The sequence below is a fragment of the Cetorhinus maximus genome, chromosome 3 (assembly GCF_964194155.1).
Source record: "Cetorhinus maximus chromosome 3, sCetMax3.hap1.1, whole genome shotgun sequence".
Taxonomy (NCBI): domain Eukaryota; kingdom Metazoa; phylum Chordata; class Chondrichthyes; order Lamniformes; family Cetorhinidae; genus Cetorhinus; species Cetorhinus maximus.
Window position 1 is genome coordinate 197,219,488 of NC_135881.1, and position 23,952 is coordinate 197,243,439.

At 40.6% G+C, this 23,952-nt stretch overlaps 1 protein-coding gene and 1 long non-coding RNA gene across 2 annotated transcripts in view; both read right to left on the reverse strand.

Moving 5' to 3' along the window:
- Window positions 1-23,952, reverse strand: part of LOC144679178 (LYR motif-containing protein 4-like) — a 231,589-nt gene that overhangs the window by 176,341 nt on the left and 31,296 nt on the right. Inside the window, exon 2 of the mRNA XM_078539576.1 lies at window positions 15,167-15,287. Within this exon, the coding sequence (XP_078395702.1) occupies window positions 15,167-15,287 (121 nt within the window). The remainder of the gene's footprint in view (window positions 1-15,166; window positions 15,288-23,952) is intronic.
- On the reverse strand, window positions 3,857-4,399 carry LOC144673843 (uncharacterized). The gene is made up of 2 exons (XR_013574433.1): window positions 4,361-4,399; window positions 3,857-4,329 (listed from the first exon to the last, which is right to left on the reverse strand). It is a non-coding gene; the product is annotated as an uncharacterized LOC144673843 (long non-coding RNA).

Sequence of the window (23,952 nt, forward strand, 5' to 3'; positions counted from 1 at the left end):
TTTTGGAAGATTGAAACAGAATGGCTCAACACTTGGTGATGTTACATAGTGGAAGCAACATTCAATGTTCACCCTCAATAACCTGTAACACGGGCAATCAAAATATTGAATGATTGCAAAACACCAATGACCTAATGTATGACACTATCAAAGATGGTTTCTGTGATCTCCAGCCTACCGATACATTTTCCCTTGAAAACTGCATCATACAAATCTTGGTGTTGTTACCTTGAAAGAACGTTAACTAACTGCTGAACATATACTAATTACCTCCATTTTACTAATCACATGCTAGAAAGGCTACTTAAATGGGAATAACTTGATACCACCATAAAGGCAGAATCCATGAATCAGGTCGACTACCTAGGGTAGGTGGAAAAAGAGGTGAAAAAGTATTAGGGGAATAGTAAAGTCCCGCCATTTGCAATTTCCTGGTTCACGTTTTCACTTATCCGCGCTTCAAACTTTGTATACAGCAACAACCATAATGGAGCAGAGACAGGAATGTTTGGAACTGAAGTGCAGCCAGAATGAAGGGATTAACACTGTAATGTCTGAATCTCCCTGCAATAATGGTTGTGTTCATTTTGAAATCTTCACCGATATACTGTTCAGAGGTTCCCCCATCTGTCGGATACAGGTACTACACCACAATTTAGAGTGCAGAAACTGCCCAAACCAATGCTCTCCTCGTATGGCTGGAACCTGTCTAATGCAGCCCCGTACAAAATCAAGTTCATTGTTCATGTTGAGGTTTTGTGGGAACGTAAACCCCGCGAAAGGCAGGACTTTACTGTAATTATGAAAAAAGTTCTATGAAACTTGAACATGTCACACATTAGATGGTAAGGTGACTATGTTTCAAGGACTACAGATGAGTACCTACAATATTGCATTTAATGCATAAGAACATTTTATCAGTATTTATTTTATTCAAGTTCTTGAAAATATAAAATAGAATTTAGATTTTTAAAATTTGACTTTACTTAAAATATTTGAAGGTTATGACAGAGCTCTTGATGAGCATTTTGTTACAGCACTGCACATATTTTGCACGTTTTACTGTTGCATACTTGTAAACAAATTGGCTTGCATTATTTCTGTGTGTTAGGCCACTTCAAAAATCTAAAATGTTTACAAGAAAATCTCTCAAATGTTTCAGATTCAAAGAAACATTAATAACAGATTTCACATGTGCTGCCTTGTCAAAGTGATGACAGATTGCAAGACTAACAGGCTTGACCTTTGGTCTCATCCCTCAACCACCCAGTCGAGTCTTAATTTGGGCAATGCAACATACACCTGCGTCTCGAAAGTCCATCATTCACACCCAACTTGCACTATTAAAATGTAGATCCCTTCTGCAGCAAAAAGCTGGTTGGGGGTTTTCAACAACAGAATAATTATTATATATAGGCTTATTGACCCATACAAGGATTTACAACCAAGGTTATGTCACACAATAGGGTATTTGTCTTGTGCTCAGCTCTCCAGTGGCATGATTGAGGCCACAGATCCTTGGGTAACTTTTCCCACAAAACAAGTGCTTTTTATTTTTTCTAATCATACTTGATTATTATATTTTTCAACCTTAATTATGGGGAAAGAAATATTTAATGTCCAAATTTTACATTAGCAAATTATGTATTTTAAAAAATGACAATAACTTTTCCAGATAAATAAATGTGGCTTCAACCTTACTCTTTTCCCAGGACTGCTGATTTAGGAACAGGACGATAAGCAAGAAAGCTTTCTCTTAGTTTGGCACAGCAGCAAAAGAATGTATTGTCTTATCTCACAAAACCATGTTTAAAGTTATTGGACAACTCATTCTGCTACTGTAAAATATTCTACCAATTTCTTTGTCAAAAAGGCCTCGTATTAGGGCAGATAGTGATGCTTGTTGAAATGTGATGAAAGCTAGCTACTACAGGGTATGCAAGCTTTGGATTTTTCCCCAGATTCAAACCACATACTTCTCTCAGTACAGCAATAGCACAGTACTGTGGTGGAATCTAGAAGTCAGAAGAGAACTGAGGACACATACCTTTTATTACTAAGAACATACCTTTAACTAGAATGGAATCTGACTGTTCAATTTAGTAAGTTAAAGCCTCAACTGGAGTACTGTGTCCAGTTCTGGGTAATATACTTTAGGAAGGGTGTGAAGAGAAAGAGTGCAGAAAAGATTCACGGGAATGGTTCTAGAGATGAAGAACTTCAGTTCAGTGGCTCGATTGGAGAAGTTGGGGCTGTTTTCCTTTGAAAGGTGAAGGTTAAGGGGAGATATGATAGAGATTTTCAAAATCATGAAGGGTCTGGACAGAGTAGATAGGAAGGAACTGTTACTGTTGGCGGAAGGGTCAAAAACAAGAGGACACCGATTTAAGGCGACTGACAAAGACGCAACTGTGACATGAATAAAGAATTTTATGCTGTGTGTGGTTAGGATCTAGAATACTCTACCTGAGTCTGTGGTAAAGGCAGATTCAGTCAAGGCCTCCAAAAGAGAATTAGATAATTTTCTGAAGCGAAAGATTTGCAGGGCTACAGTGGGAAAAGGCAGTTTATTGGACTAGGTGCGTTGCTCTTCAAGAGAGCCGGTATGGACACAAAAAGTCGAATGGTCTCCTTCCGTGCTGTTATCACTCCCTAGGCTGGATCTTACAGTTTTCGGTAAGATCCAGGGAAGCAGAATGGAAAGTGAATGGTCAGCTCACTTCCGTCCCTGTCATCTCAGCATGGTGAATCGTGCCAGATGGCCAATTAGTGGTGCGAAGGAGTGCTCCGCTCCAAATAGGGCATCTAGGCTGGGACTTTCTGTGGGAGAGGGGTGATGCCGTGACCAGGAAGACCCTCAAGGCTACAAATTTAAAGGCCCCCAACCTCTCAGCCTCTCTTTAACTTCTTATGTCAGCCTTTTAACAGTGAGTAAATTAAGTTAAAAAACAAACTGATGCTACCTCATTCACCAGCAGATTCTGCTACTACATGCAGCCATGATTCCTGTGGCAGGACTTTTCTTCCGCCTTGTGCCACCTTCTCATAACCGTTATAAAGCACTCCTAAACTTTTTCCCATCCGACATTCGAAAAATATGCCGGGCAACAAAAGATTCCATACAATTGGCTCTTTAACAAGCTCAATAGCTTGTTAATTGCTATTTCAAAATGGCGGACAGGCTTCCAATTTCCATGCCCACTCACCTTCCATAATATCCTAGACCGGAGCGATGACGTCATATTGCCAATGTCATCAAGCCATGTGTTAAGCATGCACATGGTTGAGTGGGGGGAGAGTTGGTGGAGGCGTGTAAAATCCATCCCTATGATTCAGTGCATTCTTGTTATTGGAACAATTAAATTTGTTCAGACCAAATGTCGAGTTAATATTCATCAATTAGCTTAGCAACAAGATCTTCTATGAACATTTTGTCATTTCAAATTTGTTGATCAATATAATCGTATATTGATGTTGAACATCGGTGATACTGATACTGCAAATTTTGGGCCATTTTGGGCCATTTTATATATGGAACACCAATACTTACAAATCAAGATTATTGAGCATCAGGTACATAGGAACATCAGCTCCAGAGTCCCCTCCTAGTCATACATCATTCCAACTTCAGAGCATATCACCATTTCTTCACCATAACTGGATCAAAATCCTGGAGCACTCTACTTAACAGTATTGTGGGAGTAACTTCACCACCAGGCTACAATGGTTCAAGAAAAAGGGCTACCATCTTCTCAAGGGCAGCTAGGGATGGGCAATAAATGCTGACTTTATCAGTAATGCACCTAATCCAAGACTGAATAAAACAAAATGATAATGGAGCCTCCATTATTCCAGACTCCATCTTCTCAATTATTTACAGAAATATTTGGAAGTCTTGCTCCCATTGTTCCTCACTAACCACTTGATTAATGTGTCCTCTGTTAGGTGATTCCATTTCCTCTTTTCTGCGCATAAGACTACATTCTTTTTAATGGTATATTACAATGGTCTTGATTTGCATGCCTAGGGTTGGGATATTGCTGTAACATATTGGCAGATTGGACTGCAGTGGTTCAAGAAGGCTGCTCACCATCACCTTCTCAAGGACATTTCTCTTGTTGATCATTGCTCTTGTGGTATCCGACAGTTTAAGTGATTACAAAGGATTTTGCCTCCACTATTCCATCCAGTTCATTAAAAGTGGTAACCATTCTGGGTGAATCAGAGCCTCAAGATTTCAGTTTTTAAATTTGCATTTGCAGAGAGGCCACTCTGCTTTGTACCTGCTTCATGAAGAAGCCTTAAATCAGCATCCCAAGGTATGAGGAACTAAAATCAACTGATGTCAAACTAGAGACACCCATGAAGAAAACTTGAAGAATAAGTTGAATAAGCTTCAATGCTGGCTTGGAAGTTGAGGAATCCAGAGTGAGTGGAAGTCCATTGCAAGGTCTCTGAAGAAATTGCTGCAGTTTTAAAGGTTTTTTTAAAAAAAGGAAACGTAAGGACCAGTGGACAATAAAAAGCTGTAACAGTGAAATGAAACACAGGCTGCGAGTACAACACTTTTAAACATTTTGGAAATGCTGAGTTTTTCTAAGCACGCTAAACTCAAAGGGAAATAGCTTCAAACACATTTTAAATAAGGAGAGCAGATTTTCTCCCAAACTAAAACAAAGGCATAACCAAGTTTCCAAGCCCACTGCAGTGCAGCTCAGCACAAAAAACACTGCACCTGCATTGATACATTTGTTGCAAAATACAGCACCTGCAAAGCTTTTTCAAAGATCTGCCCAGCAACAAGAGCTCAGGAAACACAGGGAAGCCAACTGTACCCTAGCAACTGCAGCCTGAGTAAAAAAAGGTTACTGCCTTAAAGCGGCAATCACATTTAAAGTGGTAAATACAAGGAGAAAGAAAACAGCTTTGAATAGCAAATTAGATTTTGCTGTTGGGGGATTTGAAAAATAACCGTTGCGAGGACATAATGAGAGTTAATTAACATTTTATTGTGTTTACTTAAATTCCAATTTTGGTGCAATAGATAAATAATTTGAGGCTTGACAGGGTTGCATCAAGTGCACATCTGGTACCATATGGGGACTCCAGGACGCTACCCATGTCCTGGACAACTACATGACCAGAAAGTGCCGCCAAATGGAAAAACTCAAGCACCGTATTTTGGAACTTGAGGAGCAGCTGGTGTCACTGAGGAGCATTCATGGGGATGAGAGCCAAGTGGGTAACACATTTCAGAAGGTAGTCATCCATCAGCTTAAGAAAAAGCAGGCAGAGGGGGATTGGGCGGCCGTCAGATGGACAAGAAAGGCAAGGCAGGTAGTGCAACAGACCCCTGAGGGCATCCCACTTTTTAACAGGTACTTAGTTTTGAATACCAATGGGGGAGGGGGTTCCTCTGGAGAGAGCAGCGAGAGTCATGACCAGAGCACCACGGGTGGTTCGGTTGTGCAGGGAGGGATGAGAAAAGAAAGAGAACAATAGTGGTAGGGGATTCTTTAGTTAGGAAAAAGACAGGCACTTCTGCAGTCGCAGGCGTGATTCCAGGATGGTATGTTGCCTTCCTGGTGTAAGGGTCATGGATATCACCAAGTTGCTTCAGAGCATTCTGGAGGGTGAGGGTGCACAGCCAGAGCTTGTGGTACACGATGGTACCAACAATATAGGTAGAAAAAGGATGAGGTCCTGCAGGCTGAGTTCAGAGCATTAGGAAAGAGATTAGCAAGCGGGACTGCAAAGGTAGTTAGCGCCGGATTACTTCCAAGGCCACGTGCTAGTGAATATGGAAATAGGAGAATACATCAGATGAATGCATGACTGGAGGGATGGTGCAGGAGAGAGGGCTTCAGATTTCTGGGGCATTGGGACCGGTTCTGGGGAAAGTGGGATCTGTACACACCGGACGGACGACACCTGAATAGGACCGGGACGAATGTCCATGTCGGGAGATTTGCTTGTTTTGTTGGCGAGGGTTTCAACTAGATTGGCAGGGGTATGGAAACCTGAGGGCAGATTCAGATAGAACAAATTCAGAGCAGGGAGTAGAAGACGGAAAATTAACGGGAGATTCTGAAAGACAGAAGAAGCAACGGTTAAAAGGTTAACAGCACAGGAATTTGGCAATGTTAAAAGGTATTTATTCAAATACAAGGAGTATAGCAGACAAAGCCGATGAGCGGAGAGCACAGATAGATGGCAGACTGATATCTTTGCTATAACAGAAACTTGGCTTAAAGAGGGGCAAAAATGGCAGCTTGACATCCCTGGATGTAGGATTTTCAGGCAGGATGGAAAGGGGTTAAAAAAGGTGGGGATGTTTCATTATTGGTTCAAGGATCAATTATAGCTCTGAGGAAGGATGATATACTAAATGAATCATCAAATGACGCCATATGGGCTGAGCTCAGGAGTAAAAAGGAGGCAGGCACACTACTAGGAGTGTACTATAGACCCCCAAATAGTGAGAAGGAGAAGAGCAAATATGTAGGCAAATTTCTGAGTGCAAAAACAATAGGGCAGTAATAGTTGGGGACTTCAACTATCCTACCATCAACTGGGATACAAACAGCGTAATAGGCACAGAGGGCACAAAATTCTTGAACTGCATTCAAGAAAATGTTTTTTAGCTAGCACGTAACAAGCCCAATGAGAGGGAGTGCAATTCTAGATTTAGTATAAGGAAGTGAAGCTGGGCAAGTGAATGAAGTAGCAGTGGGTGACTATTTTGGAAATAGTGACGGATAGATTTATATAATAATACGGATAGATTTAATATAATTATGGAAAAGGATAAAGGTAGAACAGGAGTAAAAGTTCTAAATTGGGGAAAGACAAAATTTACAAAGCTGATAGCTGAATGTGGACTGGTTATAGCTACTTGAAGGGAAATCAGTGACAGACCAGTGGGAGGCATTCAAAAGCGAGATTCAATGGGCACAATATATACACGTCCCCACAAAGAGAAAGGGCGGTACTGCCAAATCTAGAGTCCCCTGGTTAGCTAGAAGTATACAAGCTAATATAAAGCAAGAAAAGAAAGTCACAAAAAACTCAATACAGTAGAAAGCCTAGAGAAATATAGAAAGTAAGGGGTGAAGTAATAAAGATAATTAGGAAAGCAAAGAGAGGATATGAAAAATAATGGCCGGTAAAATCAAAGAAAAACCCAAAGAAATTTTACCAGTACATAAAGAGCAAGAGAATAACTAAGGAAAGGGCAGGGCCGATCAGAGATGTATATGGTAACTTGTGCTCTGATGCTGAAGATGTAGGCAGGGTTCTCAATGAGTATCTTGTCTCTGTCTTCATTAAGGAGAGGGATGAAGCAGATATTCTAGTTAAAGAGGAGGAGTGTGAAATATTAAATACAATAAGCATAATGAGAGGGGAAATACTGGAGGGACTGACATCCTTGAAGGTGGATAAGTCACCAGGGCCGGATGGATTGTATTCCAGGCTGTTAAAGGAAGCCAGGGAGGAAATAGCAGATGCTCCGAGGGTCATTTTCTAATCCTCACTAGGTACAGGTGAGGTACCAGAGGGTTGGAGGTCTGCAAACGTTGTACTATTATTTAAAAAGGGTGTGAGGGATAGACCAAATAATTAAAGGCCAGTCAGTCTGACTTCGGTGGTGGGCAAATTATTAGAGTGAATTCTGAGAGACAGGATAAACTGTCACTTAGAAAGGAACAGATTAATCAAGGATAGTCAGCACGGTTTTGTTAGTGGAAGGTCGTCTCTTACTAACTTGATCAAATTTTTTGAGGAAGTAACAAGGAGGATATGATGAGGGTAGTGCAGTGGATGTTATCTACTTGGATTTTAGCAAGGCATTTGACAAGGTCCCACACTGCAGATTGGTCAGAAAAGTAAAAGCCCATGGGAGACAGTGGAATGTGGCGAGTTGGATTCCAAATTGGCTCAGCGACAGGAAACAAAGGGTAATGGTTGATGGATGTTTTTGCGAATGGAAAACGGTTTCTAGTGGTGTTCCACAGGGCTCAGTGTTGGGTCCCTTGCTGTTTGCTGTATATATTAATAATTTGGACTTAAATGTGGGTGGCATGATTGGGAAATTTGCAGATGACACAAGAATTGACTATGTAGTTGATAGTGAATAGGATAGCTGTTGTATCCAGGATGATATTGATGGTTTGGTTGAGCAGGCAGAGAAGTGGCAGATGAAATTCAATCCAGAGAAGTGTGAGGTAATGCGTTTGGGGAAGGCAAACAAAGCTAGGGAATACACAATAAATGGGAGGATATTGAGAGGGGTAGAGGAAGTGAGAGGACTTGGTGTGCATGTCCACAGGTCCCTGAAGGTAGCAGGGCAGGTGGTAAAGAAAGCATATGTAATGCTTTCCTTTATTGGATGAGGTACACAATTTAAAAGCAAGGATGTAATGGTGGAACTGTAAAAAATGCTGGTTAGGCCACAGCTAGAATTTTGTGTATTTTGTCCTGGTCACCACATTACAGAAAGGACATAATTGCTTTGGTTAGAGTACAGAGGAGATTTACAAGAATGTTGCCAGGGTTTGAAAATTGCAGCTATGTGGAAAGATTGGATAGGCTGAGGTTGTTTTCCTTGGCATTGAGCAGTGACCTGATTGAGGTGTCCTAGATTATAAGGGGCCTAGATAGAGTAGACAGGGATGCCCCGTTTTCCCTAGCAGAGGTGTCAATTACCAGGGGGCACAGATTTAAGGTGATTGGTGGGAGGATTAGAAGGGACATGAGAAAAACTTCTTCACCCAGAGTGCAGTGGGTGCTTGGAATTCACTGCCTGGTTTGGTAATGGAGGCAGAAACCCTCAACTCATTTAAAAGGCACGTGGATCTGCACATAAAGTGCTGTAACCTGCAAGGCTATGGACCAGGTGCTAGAAAGTGGGACTAAAATGGGCAGCTAGTTTTTTTATTTTTCGGCCGGTGCAGACATGATGGCCTCTTTCTGTGCTGCAACTTTTTATGATGCTATGGTTCTATATCAGCAGGTTCAAAATATGCGGACTCTCATTATTAATTTGGAATGAGCGCCCCCTGCATGATAATTATGTATTCAGTTATTGCATATCATGTACATTTGATAGTTTTGGCTATGCAATCACTAAACACATCACAGCAATCCATGTGGTTGATCAAATAAATTGCACAATATACCCAGGAAAGTCGTTTTCAGCAAATGGGCACAGGAATCTTTCCAGGATAAAAAAGGTCGTTCATGGAGTACTGATGTTCCCTGCGCTGCTGCTGAAACGCTTCTGGCAAAGTTTATCGCCAATGCTTCGATATCTGGGCATTCACTCAGCTTAACTTAGGATCACTTATCAAAATTATTAGAGTGTCTAGGATTCAAGGGAGTATTTAACCTTGTGCGACAAATTACTCATCCTTGACTGTTGTACAAGAGTAGTCACAAAGATCACTATTGTTTGTCATTTTACCCAATTCTAATGTAATTCAAAAACTGACAAAGCTTTCTGGCTTGAAAGTATAATTACACAACACTGAATATTATCAGTAATTCTAGTACAGCCTATTTCTAACGCCATTATCTATAGCAATTTCCTACATTACTAACACCAGCAATAGGTTAGGTTCTACATCATTATTGCAAAGGTCTAAGTGTAGCCTCAAAACCTCCAAAGTCATTACGCAAATAAAACCACACCGAGAAATAATTATATTATCTAGGAATATTGAATGAAACACAAAATGCTTCAGGGACCCCTGTCATTGTGCACCGCAACTGCCCTTCCTGCCCGATTGAGCCCAGAGACAATTTGAAGTCCAGAAGCCAGATCAGACACACTGGAAATTTTAACTTCTGTCTGTGCATCAGTAAATGTGAAGTAATAACTAATAAATAGATCTGAAAGCATCTGTGGAGAGAAAGACAGAGTTAACATTTCGAGTCCAGATGACTTTTCTTCAGACTCCAGTCATCTGTACTCGAAACTTTAACTCTGTCTTTCTCTCCGCAGATGCTGTCAGACCTGCTGAGTTTTTCCAGCAATTTTTGTTTTTGTTTCAGATTTCCAGCATCCACAGTATTTTGCTTTTTACTTTAGACTAATAAATAGAATTGGATTCATCAAAACAATGCTAGGTTCAGGAAGACACTGGCCATATGGGAACCATATCAGTTAATCACTTGTCACAGTCTGAATAAAAGGGCCTCCACATGCAGGCTTCATGTACTCCCCAGTAGCCATTCTTTGCAGCAAAGGTGTGGGGTAGGGGGTGATTTCTAATTTAAAAAGAACACTGATTTCAGTTTACATTTTAGAAGTTTCTGCAAAGCTCATTTAAAAATTGGACAGTTATCAACCCTATCGTGCTGCATGATCTGTATTAAGCAATTCAATTAGGGATATTTATTTTATGATAGCTGGTTCTCAATGGGGAAGTTTAATTGTAATTGTGTTTCCCTCGTTGTGAGATCTTGCCTAGCCTGCAAATATAAAACTATACAGATCATTCAGCAGCTATTACATCACTCCTAATGCTGAATCTTTCAGGGGAGCAGTGGGTAATGGTGAGAACAATGGCTGAGTAAAGGAGCAGGAAATACTGGAGATCTTTCTTTCAAATTGTTAGCAATCCCCTGTAAACTATCTATCGGGTTTAAAAGTGCCATTAAAAGATATGAGTCATGATAGAAGTAAGCCAATGTGCAGCAATGTTTTTTTGCTAAATTATGTGAGAATAATGCTATTGTAGGCCCTTATTCTGCACCATTTCATTAATTTAGCATTACCATATAGCTATTCCCTTTGCCCTCCTAATGTGTTCCCAAAAAATGGCATTCTAAATGAAAATCAATTTCCCCTAAGAAAACGTGTAAGAAGGGCTCTTGACCTGTAGTTTTACATTTAAAACCTATTGTCTATCTGGCCCAAAAATCCTATTTCTAACTTTTCCTCACTTGTTAACTCAACTACTTAAGAAGTCTTAATAACTTGCCTACTCTTTCTACTGCTTCCAGCTTGCCGCTTTCAGCTCGCTGCTTCTCTCCTGGAGCCTCCTGCTCATCGCTTCCCTACCCCGACCACCCAGCTCGATACTTCCCTCTCTACCCGTTACCTCTCCTTCTCTCCGGCCCTCCTGCTTGCCGACTTTTCCACTCGCCACTTCCCTCTCCCAACCCTCCTGTTTGCAACATACCTTTTGCTCATCATATCCCACCCCCCTCCCCCCGACTCTCCTGCTCCTTCTTGTTTGCCATTTCCCTTTCCCGAACTCAGTTTGAACGAGGGCTTGGGAGAGAGATGGTGAGTGGGAAAGCGAGCAAGGGAGGGAGGGCGATGGGCTCTGAGTTGGAGGTAGGGAGCAGGTCAGGGAGGGAAACAGCGAGTGGGAAGGTTGGCGAGTAGGAGGTGACAAGTGGGAGGAGTCAGCAAGCAGGATAAGCAGGAGGGTTGGGGAGAGGAGCTGCCAGTGGGAGAGGGAAGTGGGAAGGTCAGGAGAGGGAATTGGCAAAGTGGCCATTTGTTTTTTAAAAAGACTGCGCATGCTTAGTAACCGTGCTAACACAAAAATGGAGGCAGCGTCTGGATTTCTGCATTTAACTGCGTATGTGCATACTCCAGAAGTTGTCAGATTTCCTCCATTATAATAGTGAATGCTGATGGCCTCGCCAATATTTTCATTGTAAATTCGGGTCTACACCCTATGCATGTGAATGTTGGGGACACTTTGTGAAAAGCCTGCAGAAGCAGAATCTTAAACGCACATTGTATAGAGCATGGATTGACATTTGGTCAGATATACCAGTGTACATTAAGATTACGATAGTCACTGGTGTATAACTAATGGTGTTTGTCCAGTAGACCATTGTTAATTTTAAGTTCCATTAAAATGGGTGGAAATGCACGCACAATTCTTTTTAAACCAAAAGAAAAATTGATCTTTCCAAAGCTGGTCTTAACCAGTTCTGATCAAGCAGTAGAGTTCACATATTCAGTAGTTGTCCCTAAACATTCCATTTACTGTCTTTTGACAGACATGGATTCCATCTTAATTTATGCAATTCGAGCAAATGATAATTGACAATTCTGTGGTATGTTAACCTATTCACTCCACCTGAGGTGTATAATTAAGCTAAGAGAAATGGGCCTACATAATCAAAAACAAAAATACCTGGAAAAACTCAGCAGGTCTGACAGCATCTGCGGAGAGGAACAAAGTTAACGTTTCGAGTCCGTATGACTCTTCAACAGAACTAAGGAAAAATAGAAAAGAGGTGAAATATAAGCTGGTTTAAGGGGGGTGGGACGGGTAGAGCTGGATAGAGGGCCAGTGATAGGTGGAGATAACCAAAAGATGTCATAGACAAAAGGACAAAGAGGTGTGAAAGCTGGTGATATTATCTAAGGAATGTGATAATAAAGGTACAGATAGCCCTAGTGGGGGTGGGGTTGGTTATCACATTCCTTAGATAATATCACCAACTTCAACACCTCTTTGTTCTTTTGTCTCTGACATCTTTTGGTTATCTCCACCTATCACTGGCCCTCTATCCAGCTCTACCTGTCCCACCCCCCTTTAAACCAGCTTATATTTCACCTCTTTTCTATTTTTCCTTAGTTCTTTTGAAGAGTCATACGGACTCGAAACGTTAACTGTGTTCCTCTCCGCAGATGCTGTCAGGCCTGCTGAGTTTTTCCAGGTATTTTTGTTTTTGTTTTGGATTTCCAGCATCCGCAGTTTTTTGTTTTTTGCTTCTGTCTTACTGAATAATGACTCTTTGGAGAAGCCCGGTTTGTAGCTGACTGTTTTAAACATTTTTTGCTGAGGCTCACAAGGGGTCATTATCAGCGAGTCCTAGATCAGTTAAAAAATGGAATAGATAGAAATGCAGGAGAGTACTGTCAATAACTACCTTGACTTGTGCCTTTGGCACCTCCAGACTTGACTACTCCAGTGCTCTCAGGCTGGCCACGTACCAGTGTTACTGAAGAAAAGGGCAATTGTCCCCCATATTTGAAACACTAATTCACCTTCTCCCCTTGACTATATTCTGACTGAGGCTATGTCGACCTCTATCAGTGCTACTCTGTAACTGGCTGTTGAATGTACAAGAGAACAGAATGACTAATTTTCCAATTTTCCTCTTGTGCTGAATGCTTGGCTACACGCTCACTTTAAAATCATAATAAAAAATATTCATGCATCTTGATATCAGCAGATTATAACACTTCAGATTTCAACAAATGCAAGCTACTGATGATTTGATTAAAATAAAGCAGTTTCAAAGCTCTTAAAAGCAGAACAGATCATGGTAGACATCAATAAGGAAGGCTATTTGGCCCATCTGGTCTCATTCACACAGAAAAACATTATAGCTCCAGTCATGGAATGTAACCTTCTGACTTTTGTCCCGGCCAGAAGACAGGAAGGAAAATATATATCCACATCAACCTAGCTATTATTTTTAGTTTAAAAATGGACACACGGCTTTATCCTCACTAGCAGTGACTCATACCACAGGAATTTCTAATCGTCAGAAACCAGCAGGGACTTCATTGTCTTTAAAGAGGTACTAATGCCCTCTGTGACTGCCGACAATCAAATTCCAAAGAAGTGCATCAACATCCTTGCACATTTCTAAGGCAGAGCTCCAGCCAATGGAGACGGTGTGTCTGCAAAAGACAAAAGGGACCCTGACTCCCCTATTAAACACCTTGAGATTCCACACCTGGGAAAATACATCTTTTGTCCAGCATCCAGGGGAAGAAGTGGGAGGTATGGCGCATGACCTCTCCCCAGGCTGTTAGAACCTATAATATTGCCGTGACGAACTGAAATACCATTTTATCATCTAACAGGTAGCAGCAGAAAGAGCTCTGTCCAGGTAAAGTGCCTAGCCCTACATGGCAACTTCTGTATCTGTATCTTCAAGACTAATTCATCTCTACGTGCCTTCTCCCATCATGGAAGTCCTCGCTTCTGGAAAGACGGATCACCCTGCAATAGTTTCAGCCTGCTAACCTCTGATGGAATATGTCCCTGGGTGTTTTGATTCTGGACTTGCAAGAAATCATAACTCTTACTTTTATCATGGTCTTGCCCTGTATCCCTTTCTTTCTCTTATCCCTCTTTTATTGTACGAGTGCAAACAGGGAGAGATGTTGCAAAACCCCTTCCTACGTTTTGTGTGTGTGTAAAAATAATTTACCTTATCTCAAGTTTGTTGTGGGAGGTTATTAATAGAGGATTTAGATCACTTCAAACTGAAGGGTTGGGGAAAACACACCACCACTTATAAAGGGGGAAATCAGAAGTCAAAACACCTTTCTGTTTACAAACGGATAGTGAGAGGAGAAATCAGGGCTGTTCAAATCAATCCCTCTCCGGTCCGCTATTCTACCTTGATGTCTATTTCTTGAATAAACATGCCTTGCATTAAGAACTTGCTGACATTATTCCAAAATTTGCCTTTTACTAGTTTAAACTTTCCTCGTCCAACTGACAATTTAACTTGAATTAGTGTCGCCAATTCTACATTTGTTATATCATTTGCTACTAATATACTGCTATAAGATCGTCTTTCTCCGCAACTGGTAGTAAGTCAAAACTAAGTATCAGTACAATTCAAACCGCAGAATTCACTCCATGAACCTATATGTGATGATACCCATCAGCAACAAAACAAAAATACAATAAAATCATTCAAATTCCACTTGTGCATCTTGAGGTTGCACATGAATCACTTGCGTTTTCTCTCAGTTTTTTCCCAGTAAGCACTTGCTCAGGTTATTGCATTACAACACTACAACTGTACTGATTTAGTTTAATATTGAGAACTAGATTTTAATTAAAAAATGCTGGCAACTTATAAACATTTTCCCACCTCCTCACAACACCTAAATAGACTTGTAAATACAAAAGTGAACTTTGTCAGGATAGGACAATAGACTTAAATTATTCTACAATTTAAGCCCCTGAGAAAACAAAAGATCACACAATGTCGATTAGAAACATTAACAAAAAACAGTCTCTTTGGTTAAATCTTTCAACTGTTTGCCATTTAATTTAGAAATTCTGCAGCTTCCATAGTGAAATTTCTGCTTTATACTCAAACAGAACTTGAACAGCTTTATTTAACTCAGCTGTTGTGTGAAAACTTGGCACAAGTGCCTTACCTGTCGTCGAATAACTTCTATGTTGGCTTTAGCCTTTTCTATTAGCTCTTGGATAACTTCAGGATTTGTCACATTTTTGTTCTCTCGAAAAGTATCCTTAATTCTCCGGAGTGCAAAGGTCCTTCAAGATAAAAAGCAGATTTAAGAGTTATTTTTAACACTTCCATTGATTTTGCATTTAAGGCCTTGTAGGGCAGCGCATTCCACATTCTCACAGCCTTTGTGTAAAAATATTTTGGGGGGCTTACTTTTAACCTATTAACATGCTGTATAAAGTTTTAAATAATGTGTGAAACGCAATTAGACAAAATAGAAATTCAAAATAAGACTAAAGAGGACTGCATGACGATCTATTAGACTTAGACCAGGTCATTTAGCATGTGCCATGTACCAACTGTTGCAACACGACTCCGTTGTAAATCAGTAAAGCCTTGAAACACTAAGATACATATACAACAATGTACTCTTGCGTTCTTCTGAAACCTCCCTCCCCACACACACATGCAAGCTTTTGTCCAGACTGCAAACCATCTCCAACCCATTCGTGTGGAAAGTAAGAATCAACTCAACAGTGATTTGTTAAGATTTCAATGCCCTTCCACTCCCATCTTGTTCTATTCCTCACCTTCCTACTACCATAATACCTGTCAGGAAGGGGGATAGTACGACACACTGATAGATGATGAATATTTAATATCCTTTTATTTTGTACACAAGACATGAGGACAACAAAATTAAGTACCACCTGTAATATTATGAGGGACCTAGATAAAGCGGATAGAAGGACCTTTTTCCCTTAGCAGGGAGGTCAATAACAAGGGGCAGAGATTTAAAGTAATTGGCAGGAGGGTTAGAAGGAGGTTGAGGAGAAATTTTTTCACCCAGCAGGTAGAATTGCCGACTGCTATTAAATGTATTCCTGGAGGTTTCACTGCATGACTTGCCTCATGCTCCAGCCATTACTTGGCCAACACATCTATCCTTCCCACCCAATTGGAAAAATTGGAAAGCAAAAAGATTAATTACCCAATTGGACGATGCTTGACTGCCAGCCAAACAGACTTTTCTCCCATTTTCAGTACTGGCAAAGAGAAAATGTTCAATGAAAACAAAAATCTTTTTTTACATCCCCATGATATTTCTGCAGCGTTGCACACAACAGTGTCCGGGTGATTGATCTTCAATTCCTGAAGACTCCAGGCTAATCCTGGAGCATTGGCAGCCCTACCAATGGGTGGTGAGGGTCTGGGACTCACTGCCTGAAAAGGGTGGTAGATGCAGAAACTCTCATCGCATTTAAAAAATACCTGGATATACACTTCAAATACCATAATCTTCATTGCTATGGACCAAGAATCGGAAAGTGTGACCAGGCCAGAAAGCTCTTTTTCAGCCGGCATGGACATGATAGGCTCCTTCTGTGGTATACATTTCTATGATTCGATATTGGCCCAGATTTTGTTACCAGTGGTGAAGCAATGGGTCACCATTCACCTCAAAGAAAGCTGTCAACAAAGATCTAGAGATCTCTGTGACATGACTTCCCCTTTCCTGACAGCAGTTTAAAACTGGCGCTAAGTCAAGCGGATCTCAAAATGTTCAGCAGCACTATGAGACACATATAAATGAACTTGTAATAGCATTAGGTGAAAACTCATGTAAACTTCCTTTATCCCTCTAAGTTCTTCGAATATTTCATCTCCATGTCCATTTCTCTTGTAACTTCCTGCACAAATCTCTCCAGTGAATGTCCACTGCTCCAATACTAAAATGGCCCTAATCCATCCACTGTACCTGTGATCAATGTGTATTATTTCTTTTTATAACCTTCAACCTCTCTGTAATGCTCGACTCTGCCATATTCCTCTAATTGGCTTCCTTATCTAGCTCTGTGGGACTGCTCTTGCATCGTTCGACACCTACCTAACCAAGGATAGCCAAAACATATTCAGCAATGTCTTCTTTCCTCACCACAGCATCACCACCTCTGGAGTCCACCAAGGAATTCTTCATGGTCCCTTTCCTTCTCATGTTTTGTTTTACTCATTCATGGGATGTGGGCATGGCTGGCTCAGCCAGCATTTATTGTCCACCCCTAATTGCCCTTGAGAAGGTGGTGGTGAGCTGCCTTCTTGAACTGCTGCAGTTCATGTGGTGTAGGTACACCCACAGTGCTGTTAGGGAGGGAGTTCCAGGATTTTGACCCAGTGACAGTGAAGGAACTGCGATATATTTCCAAGTCAGGATGGTGAGTGATTTGGAGAAGAACTTCCAGGTGATGGTGTTCCCATGTGCCTGCTGCCCTTGTCCTTCTAGATAGTAATGGTCATGGATTTGGAAGGTGCTGTCGAATGAGGCTTGGTGAATTGCTGCAGTGCATCTTGTAGATGGTACACACTGCTGCCACTGTGCGTTGGTGGAGGGAGTGAATGCTTGTGGATCGGGTGCCAATCGAGCAAGCTGCGTTGTCCTGCATGGTGCCAAGCCTCGAGTGTTGTTGGAGCTGCACTGATCCAGGCAATTGGAGAGTATTCCATCACACTCCTGACTTGTGCCTTGTAGATGGTGGACAGGCTTTGGGGAGTCAGGAGGTGAGTTACTCAATGGTAATGTCATTGAATGTCAAGGGGTGATGGTTAGATTCTCTTGCTGGAGATCGTCATTGCTTGTGTGACGTGAATGTTACTTGCCACTTGTCAGCCTATATTGTCCGGATCATCCACTTGGCACTTCTGGCTGAAGACTGTTGCGAATGCTTCAGCCTTATCTTTTGCACAGATATGCTGGGCTCCCCCATTATTGAGGATGGGAATATTTGTGCAGCCTCCTCCTCCAGTGAGTTGTTTAATTGTTCACCACCATTTATGATTGGATGTGGCAGGACTGCAGAGCTCAGATCTGATCCGTTGGTTGTGGAATGTACATGCTGCACCTCAGTGATGAACCCACGAATGGCATCAGCTTCCACATGTACACCATTGAACCCACTCTTACCTTCCAGCAACTCTCTTCACTGCTTGACTATCAATGGTCTCTACGCTATCAGATGTTTGACATTCAATCTACTAAGAATAGTAACTTCTTCCAGCTCAACATACTGAAGATCAATCGGTAGTCTTTCCGTGCACACCACAAACGCTGCTTCCTTGTCATCAATTTCAATTCCTCACTGTCTCGGGCTGAACCAAACTGTCTACAATCTTAGTGCCCCTTTTGATTCAAAGTGAAGCTTCAGACCTTATAATCTCTCCATTAATAAGACCACTTACTTTCACTTCTGCAACAATGCCCATCACTATGGCATGAAAGCTATTATGCGCCTTTGTCACTTCTAGATTCTGCTACACTTAACCCTTGCTGGCCTCCCAACATCCAGAAACTGTAACTTGTCCAAAATTCTGCTGTACGAGTCCTATTGCATCCTGATTGCCCATCACCCTGTTCTTATTGGCCTACAATACCACTCCCACCATCCCCTGTCCACCTGGTCAAATAAAAAAATCTGTCTTTAACTTCATCTATGGCCCTACCCCATCCTATCCATGCATCCTTCCTTTGTCATACTTCTCCCAAACTCTCTGTTCCTTTGATTCCAGCTTCTAATTCATTCCCTTTGCCTCATCATTGACAACAGCATCTTCACCTCTTGGGTTCTCATTTCTAGAATTCCATCCCTAAACCCCCTACCTGTCCACTTTTAAAATCTTCCTCAAAGCTCACCCCTTTGATTAGCTTTTAATCAACACCCCATCTCTCATTTAATGGTTGATCATGTGATGCATTTAGGATGATTGTTTTTATGTTAAAGTGCTAAATAAATTGCAGTAAATGCTGTAAATTATCACATGCACCCAACTGAATTGGGTTAATATAAGGTGAGGCAAAATAATAAAAACTGTTACCGCCACAATTTAAAAAGTGGAAACAAATACACAATGGGGCAGTGATGGTTTATAAAATATAGGGACACATGGCCCAAATTCTGCAGTAGTAGTGATGGCAAAACCCAATTGAGCACGTGCAGAGTTAAACACGGAAATCCAGAAGTTGTTATCAGCAATTCTATCCTTCGTCATAGGTGCGCTGCTGCAAGTGCCCCCAGTATGCAATCAATTAGAAATCACTGAGCTGATGAAAACTTGCCCTTTTACACCATTATTTTTGCTGTAAAAACCCTTGAAAAAGTTACGTTCTTGAATGTGGTGCAACTAGGTTTTTAAAACAGCATACCAAGTTCATAATTACTGTGAACAGCCTCACTGGACTTGAAGTGCAAATTTTATATTTCTGGAATGTCAAATTTCTCCATTATGACAAAAATATTCACATTATTTTTAACTTAAATTTTAAACGTTCGTTTACAATACATTTTAGTTTCTATCTTAATCCCATATGTTTGGTGTTTGTCCTAATCATTTATTTCACTCTCAGTAAAATTTATTTAAAATTGGAAGATAATTGGTGCATTAAACTTCCTGGTTTGCTGTCTGTGATCGTACTTCAATGTGATTGCCCTGCTTGATGACATCACTGTTGCTGAACACCTGGAAATCCCGTGGACTCCCATAGACTTGCAGCAGATTCAAACTAACATCTGAATGGTGGAAATCTGTGCCATAGAGATCGCTAAATCTTTTGTGGGCAACTTTCCTCCATGTCAGCAGAGAGCGCCATTACGTCGATGCGGACCACAAAATCTGAGCCAATATGCTGAATGCCAAATTTTAATCTCAACAAATCTGTAAAAGTGTTGTTGACATTTTTTTCCCTGCCCTGCATTATATTTCATTTTATTTAGTATTCCAGAGACAAGTAAACTATGGTAGACATATTCCAATGGTGTGAAGTCTGAACCACTTAAATTAAATTTCGCTCAACATTTGTGAAAATCTATAACTAATGCCATTATACAGAAATAAAACCACATGGATTCCTTCTTAGAGAAAGATGCTCATTAGTCAATACCAGCACCACGAGCAGAGTCATTTTGACCCTGCTAACCAGTATCTCTACATTTCACATGTTCCCATAATGGAAACTGCGTTTGTTCCTGGAGAGCTCATTTGCTTTTAAACAAGGAGGCAGCCATGACATACTCTATTCTTTCACTTTGTGGTTTTCAAATAATAATGATATCTTTGTAAGCTAAATTGCCCCTATTCCTCATTTGATACCAAGGGTATGAAATGCCTAAACTGTCCTCTTCTATCTTGGTACTGGTCCCATTAGATCATTCATTTTCTTCAGCAAGAATGACAAGAAGGCTACCCACAGCTAGGTCTCGATCAACATTCTCTACCTACCGTAAACTTTAAAGCCTTTTTCTCTTAAACTGCTTCAATTGTAGGAACGTGCCCTGTCATGATTGATAACATGTAAATACATAACTGAAAAAACTCAGCAGGTCTAACAGCATCTGTGGAGAAAAAAGCAGAGTTGACGTTTCGAGTCCGTATGACTCTTCTTCAGAATGAAAAAGTCATACGGACTTGAAACATAAACTCTTGTTTTTTTTCTCACAGATGCTGTTAGACCTGCTGAGTTTTTCCAGTATTTTGTTTTTGTTTCAGGTTTCCAGCATCCGCGGTATTTTTCTTAAATATATAACTGATTTTGTCGGTTATCAGCACTAAGGCTAAATAAAATGTTTTTCTTTCAAATTTCAATAGATTGAGACTCCAATAATGCCTCTAAGTACAAACCCAATTTGTAATTATTAGATAAGTGAGATAATAATGAGTTGAATTTAACCAAATAAAAGGACAGATCAGGTGCAAGTTAGTTTCTCAGTATAAATGCATAGCACATCCATTTCAACAACAGGCTTCCACATCTCACAATATTGGCTAAAGAGTCATCAAATAGGTTAATTAGATTTAGTTAAATTAATTAAAATTTCAACTCATGATTTCTGAGCTGCTATATAAATGACTTGACTCATTTAAAACACAAATGATAAAAAATTATGGAAACACGAAGTAGGTCATCAACATCTGCAAATAGCAACTTGGTGTTTTGCACTTCTAAGGATTTATCAATGCACTTGATCTCCCATTTAAGATGAAGATGAGGAGGAATTCTACTCTCAGGGGCTACTTAGTCTTTGGAATTCTTTTCCACAAAGAACAGTGGAAGCTCAGCCATCAAATATATTCAAGGCTGAGCAAGATTTTTGATTGACCAGGAAATCAAGGGTTATGGGGGACAGGCAGGAAAGTGAAGTAAGGTCACAATCAGATCAGCCATGATCTTATTCAATAGCAGAGCAGGCTTGATGGGCTGAATGGCCTACTCATGCTTTTATTTCTTATGACCTTATGATCAGGTGATGGTTGATTCCATCATCCAACATTGTGTTACTGGAGAGGATACTCCCAAGATAACAAAACTTCTGCACTGAACGGAGGGGTGTGTGTTGATAGTGACCATGGGATCTTGGAGTACATGGCTAGGGGGAGATTGATACAAGATCTTTGTCTTCTTCAGACTTAATGTCAGGCCAAAGTGTTCTGAGGCTAGGGCAAAGCGATCAACAAGCAGCTGAATGTGCTCCATAGTATGTGCCAAGAGAGTGCAATTGTCAACGAACAAGGGTTCACTCAATAGCTGTTCAGTAACCTTTGTGCAAGCTTTGAGCCTTTGCAAGTTGAAGAGGTTGCCGTCTGCCCTGAATTAATTGTACTCCTGTGTCAAGATCTTTGAGTGAGTACTGGAGCATGGCCGAGAAGTATATGCCAAACAGCTGAAGTCAACACGCAGAGTCTTGTTTGGTGCTGTTGGTGACAGAAAAGGCATCCGGTGATGTATCACTTTGGATCACGCTGGCCATCATGCTATTGTAAAATGAGTGAATTACACTGATCATCTTATCAGGGAGCCATATTTGTACAGAACCTTCCACAGGCTTTCCCAGTTTACCGTGTCAAAAGCCTTGGTCAGGTCAACGAACATCATTATTCTGTTCATGGGACTTTTCTTGAATCTGACATGCTGCAAACATCATGTCTACTGTTCCTCATCCTGCACAGAAGCCACACTGTGATTCTGGGTACACAGAGTCAATGAGGTGACTGCCAATCTGATTAAGAATAACCCTTGCAAGAATTTTTCCTGCTGAAAGGAGCTAATACAGGTCAGCAAGAACTGGGGTTGATGGGCAAACAGGACTTTGTGTGAAACAGGATCTGTAGCAAAGCCTTGGACTAGGTGGAATATAGTAGTAAAGTAATTGCATTTGCAAGTGATGAAGGCATATTAAAAGATTTTTTAGCACAGATGGGCTATTGCTAGGGTGGAGGTGAGTAATGTTACAGAAATGGAATTAGTGCAGGCTTTTGTGATGGAAGATATATGGGCTTGAAAGCTTAGCTCAGAGTGGATCAGATTGTTGAGTTTGTGAACAGTCTGGTTAGTCTGAGAAATTAGTTAGCGAGAAATACAAACAATGAAGGGAAACCAGCAAGAATTTCATAAGCCTGATCCACAAAGGTCCGGTGGTTGCATTTGGCCTCTGGGTCACCCTGAACATGACTATCTTAAAGTAGATTACCTTTCCCTCGTCTTATTTCCAACAAAAGTTTCTTCATATGTTATACATTTGCTGCCTATCTAATTGCCCTGCTGTCCTAACGTTGTCCTCCTGTAATCTTATCACGATTTCCCTACCTCTCAATTTGGTATCAGAGATTTTCAACATTGTTCCCTCAATTCCTTACCCTAGATCACCTATGTACACAGTAAATAAAATCTGTCCCAATCTGCACTCCCATGGAACTCAACCCAACTTTTTAGTCTCAGAAACTTCCATTAGCCATTGCTTTCTTTCCTCTTATCTATCGTTCTCTCTTTGTGGGCATATTTTACTTCCATTTGTATTTTCAATTCTTGTGCTAACTTATTATGTGTCCTTTGAACCCCTATCCACTGTATTTCCTTTATGCATCTTGTTATTTACAAGTTCAACATGACCATACTTTTGCTTTGGTGCTTTCTGTCTGCTATTTTGCTATAGCCACTTACAGGCTGCTGCACAAAATTGTTAAGTCACCAAAACTACCTAGTAACGTTATTGCAAATGTAGAAAAGTAATTATTCTCACATTCCTTTTCATGATAAAAAACAAATCATTGCCATTCTCATCATTCAGTTGCAACACTCTTCTATCTTCCACACCTTCACAGTGGATGATGCTGAATTACTATTTGTTTCATGCCCATCAGTTTTTGTCATTTACTTTCCACTGCTAACAGAATGCTGAAATCTCATAAATAATACATTTCAATCATAAGGCTTCGGTGGGCTACTGAATGCCAGCCCACTGCTGCACACTGGCAGATGGTGTTTTTAATTAGGGCCTGTTCACCTATAAAGAGACATGGAAGTGTATTGTTAATAGGATTTGCTTAATATGAAATCTAATTCTCATTTGCAGCTGGTCCGCATCACACAGCTCATTCTCTGGTAGCTTCATGGCGTTCTGCGACGGAGACATTAAAACAAATGACATGTCAAAAATTCTTATGATGTCTCAGAACTGACATTCTCTAAATCACTTAATTGGAAAACATATTTCAATCACAACAGACTATGTGGATTTCAGTGATCCTATGAAGATGAAGAGGAGGGTAAATAACCTTTAAACATGACTCTAAACAAATATGGATAGCTACTAAACTTGCAGCATTTTGGTACTGCTACAGAGCAACTTAATAGCAATGTAATTCAATCACTCCCATTTATTGATTTACACTACCAAGAAAGTTAATAGTAATGAGGAAACAATTCTA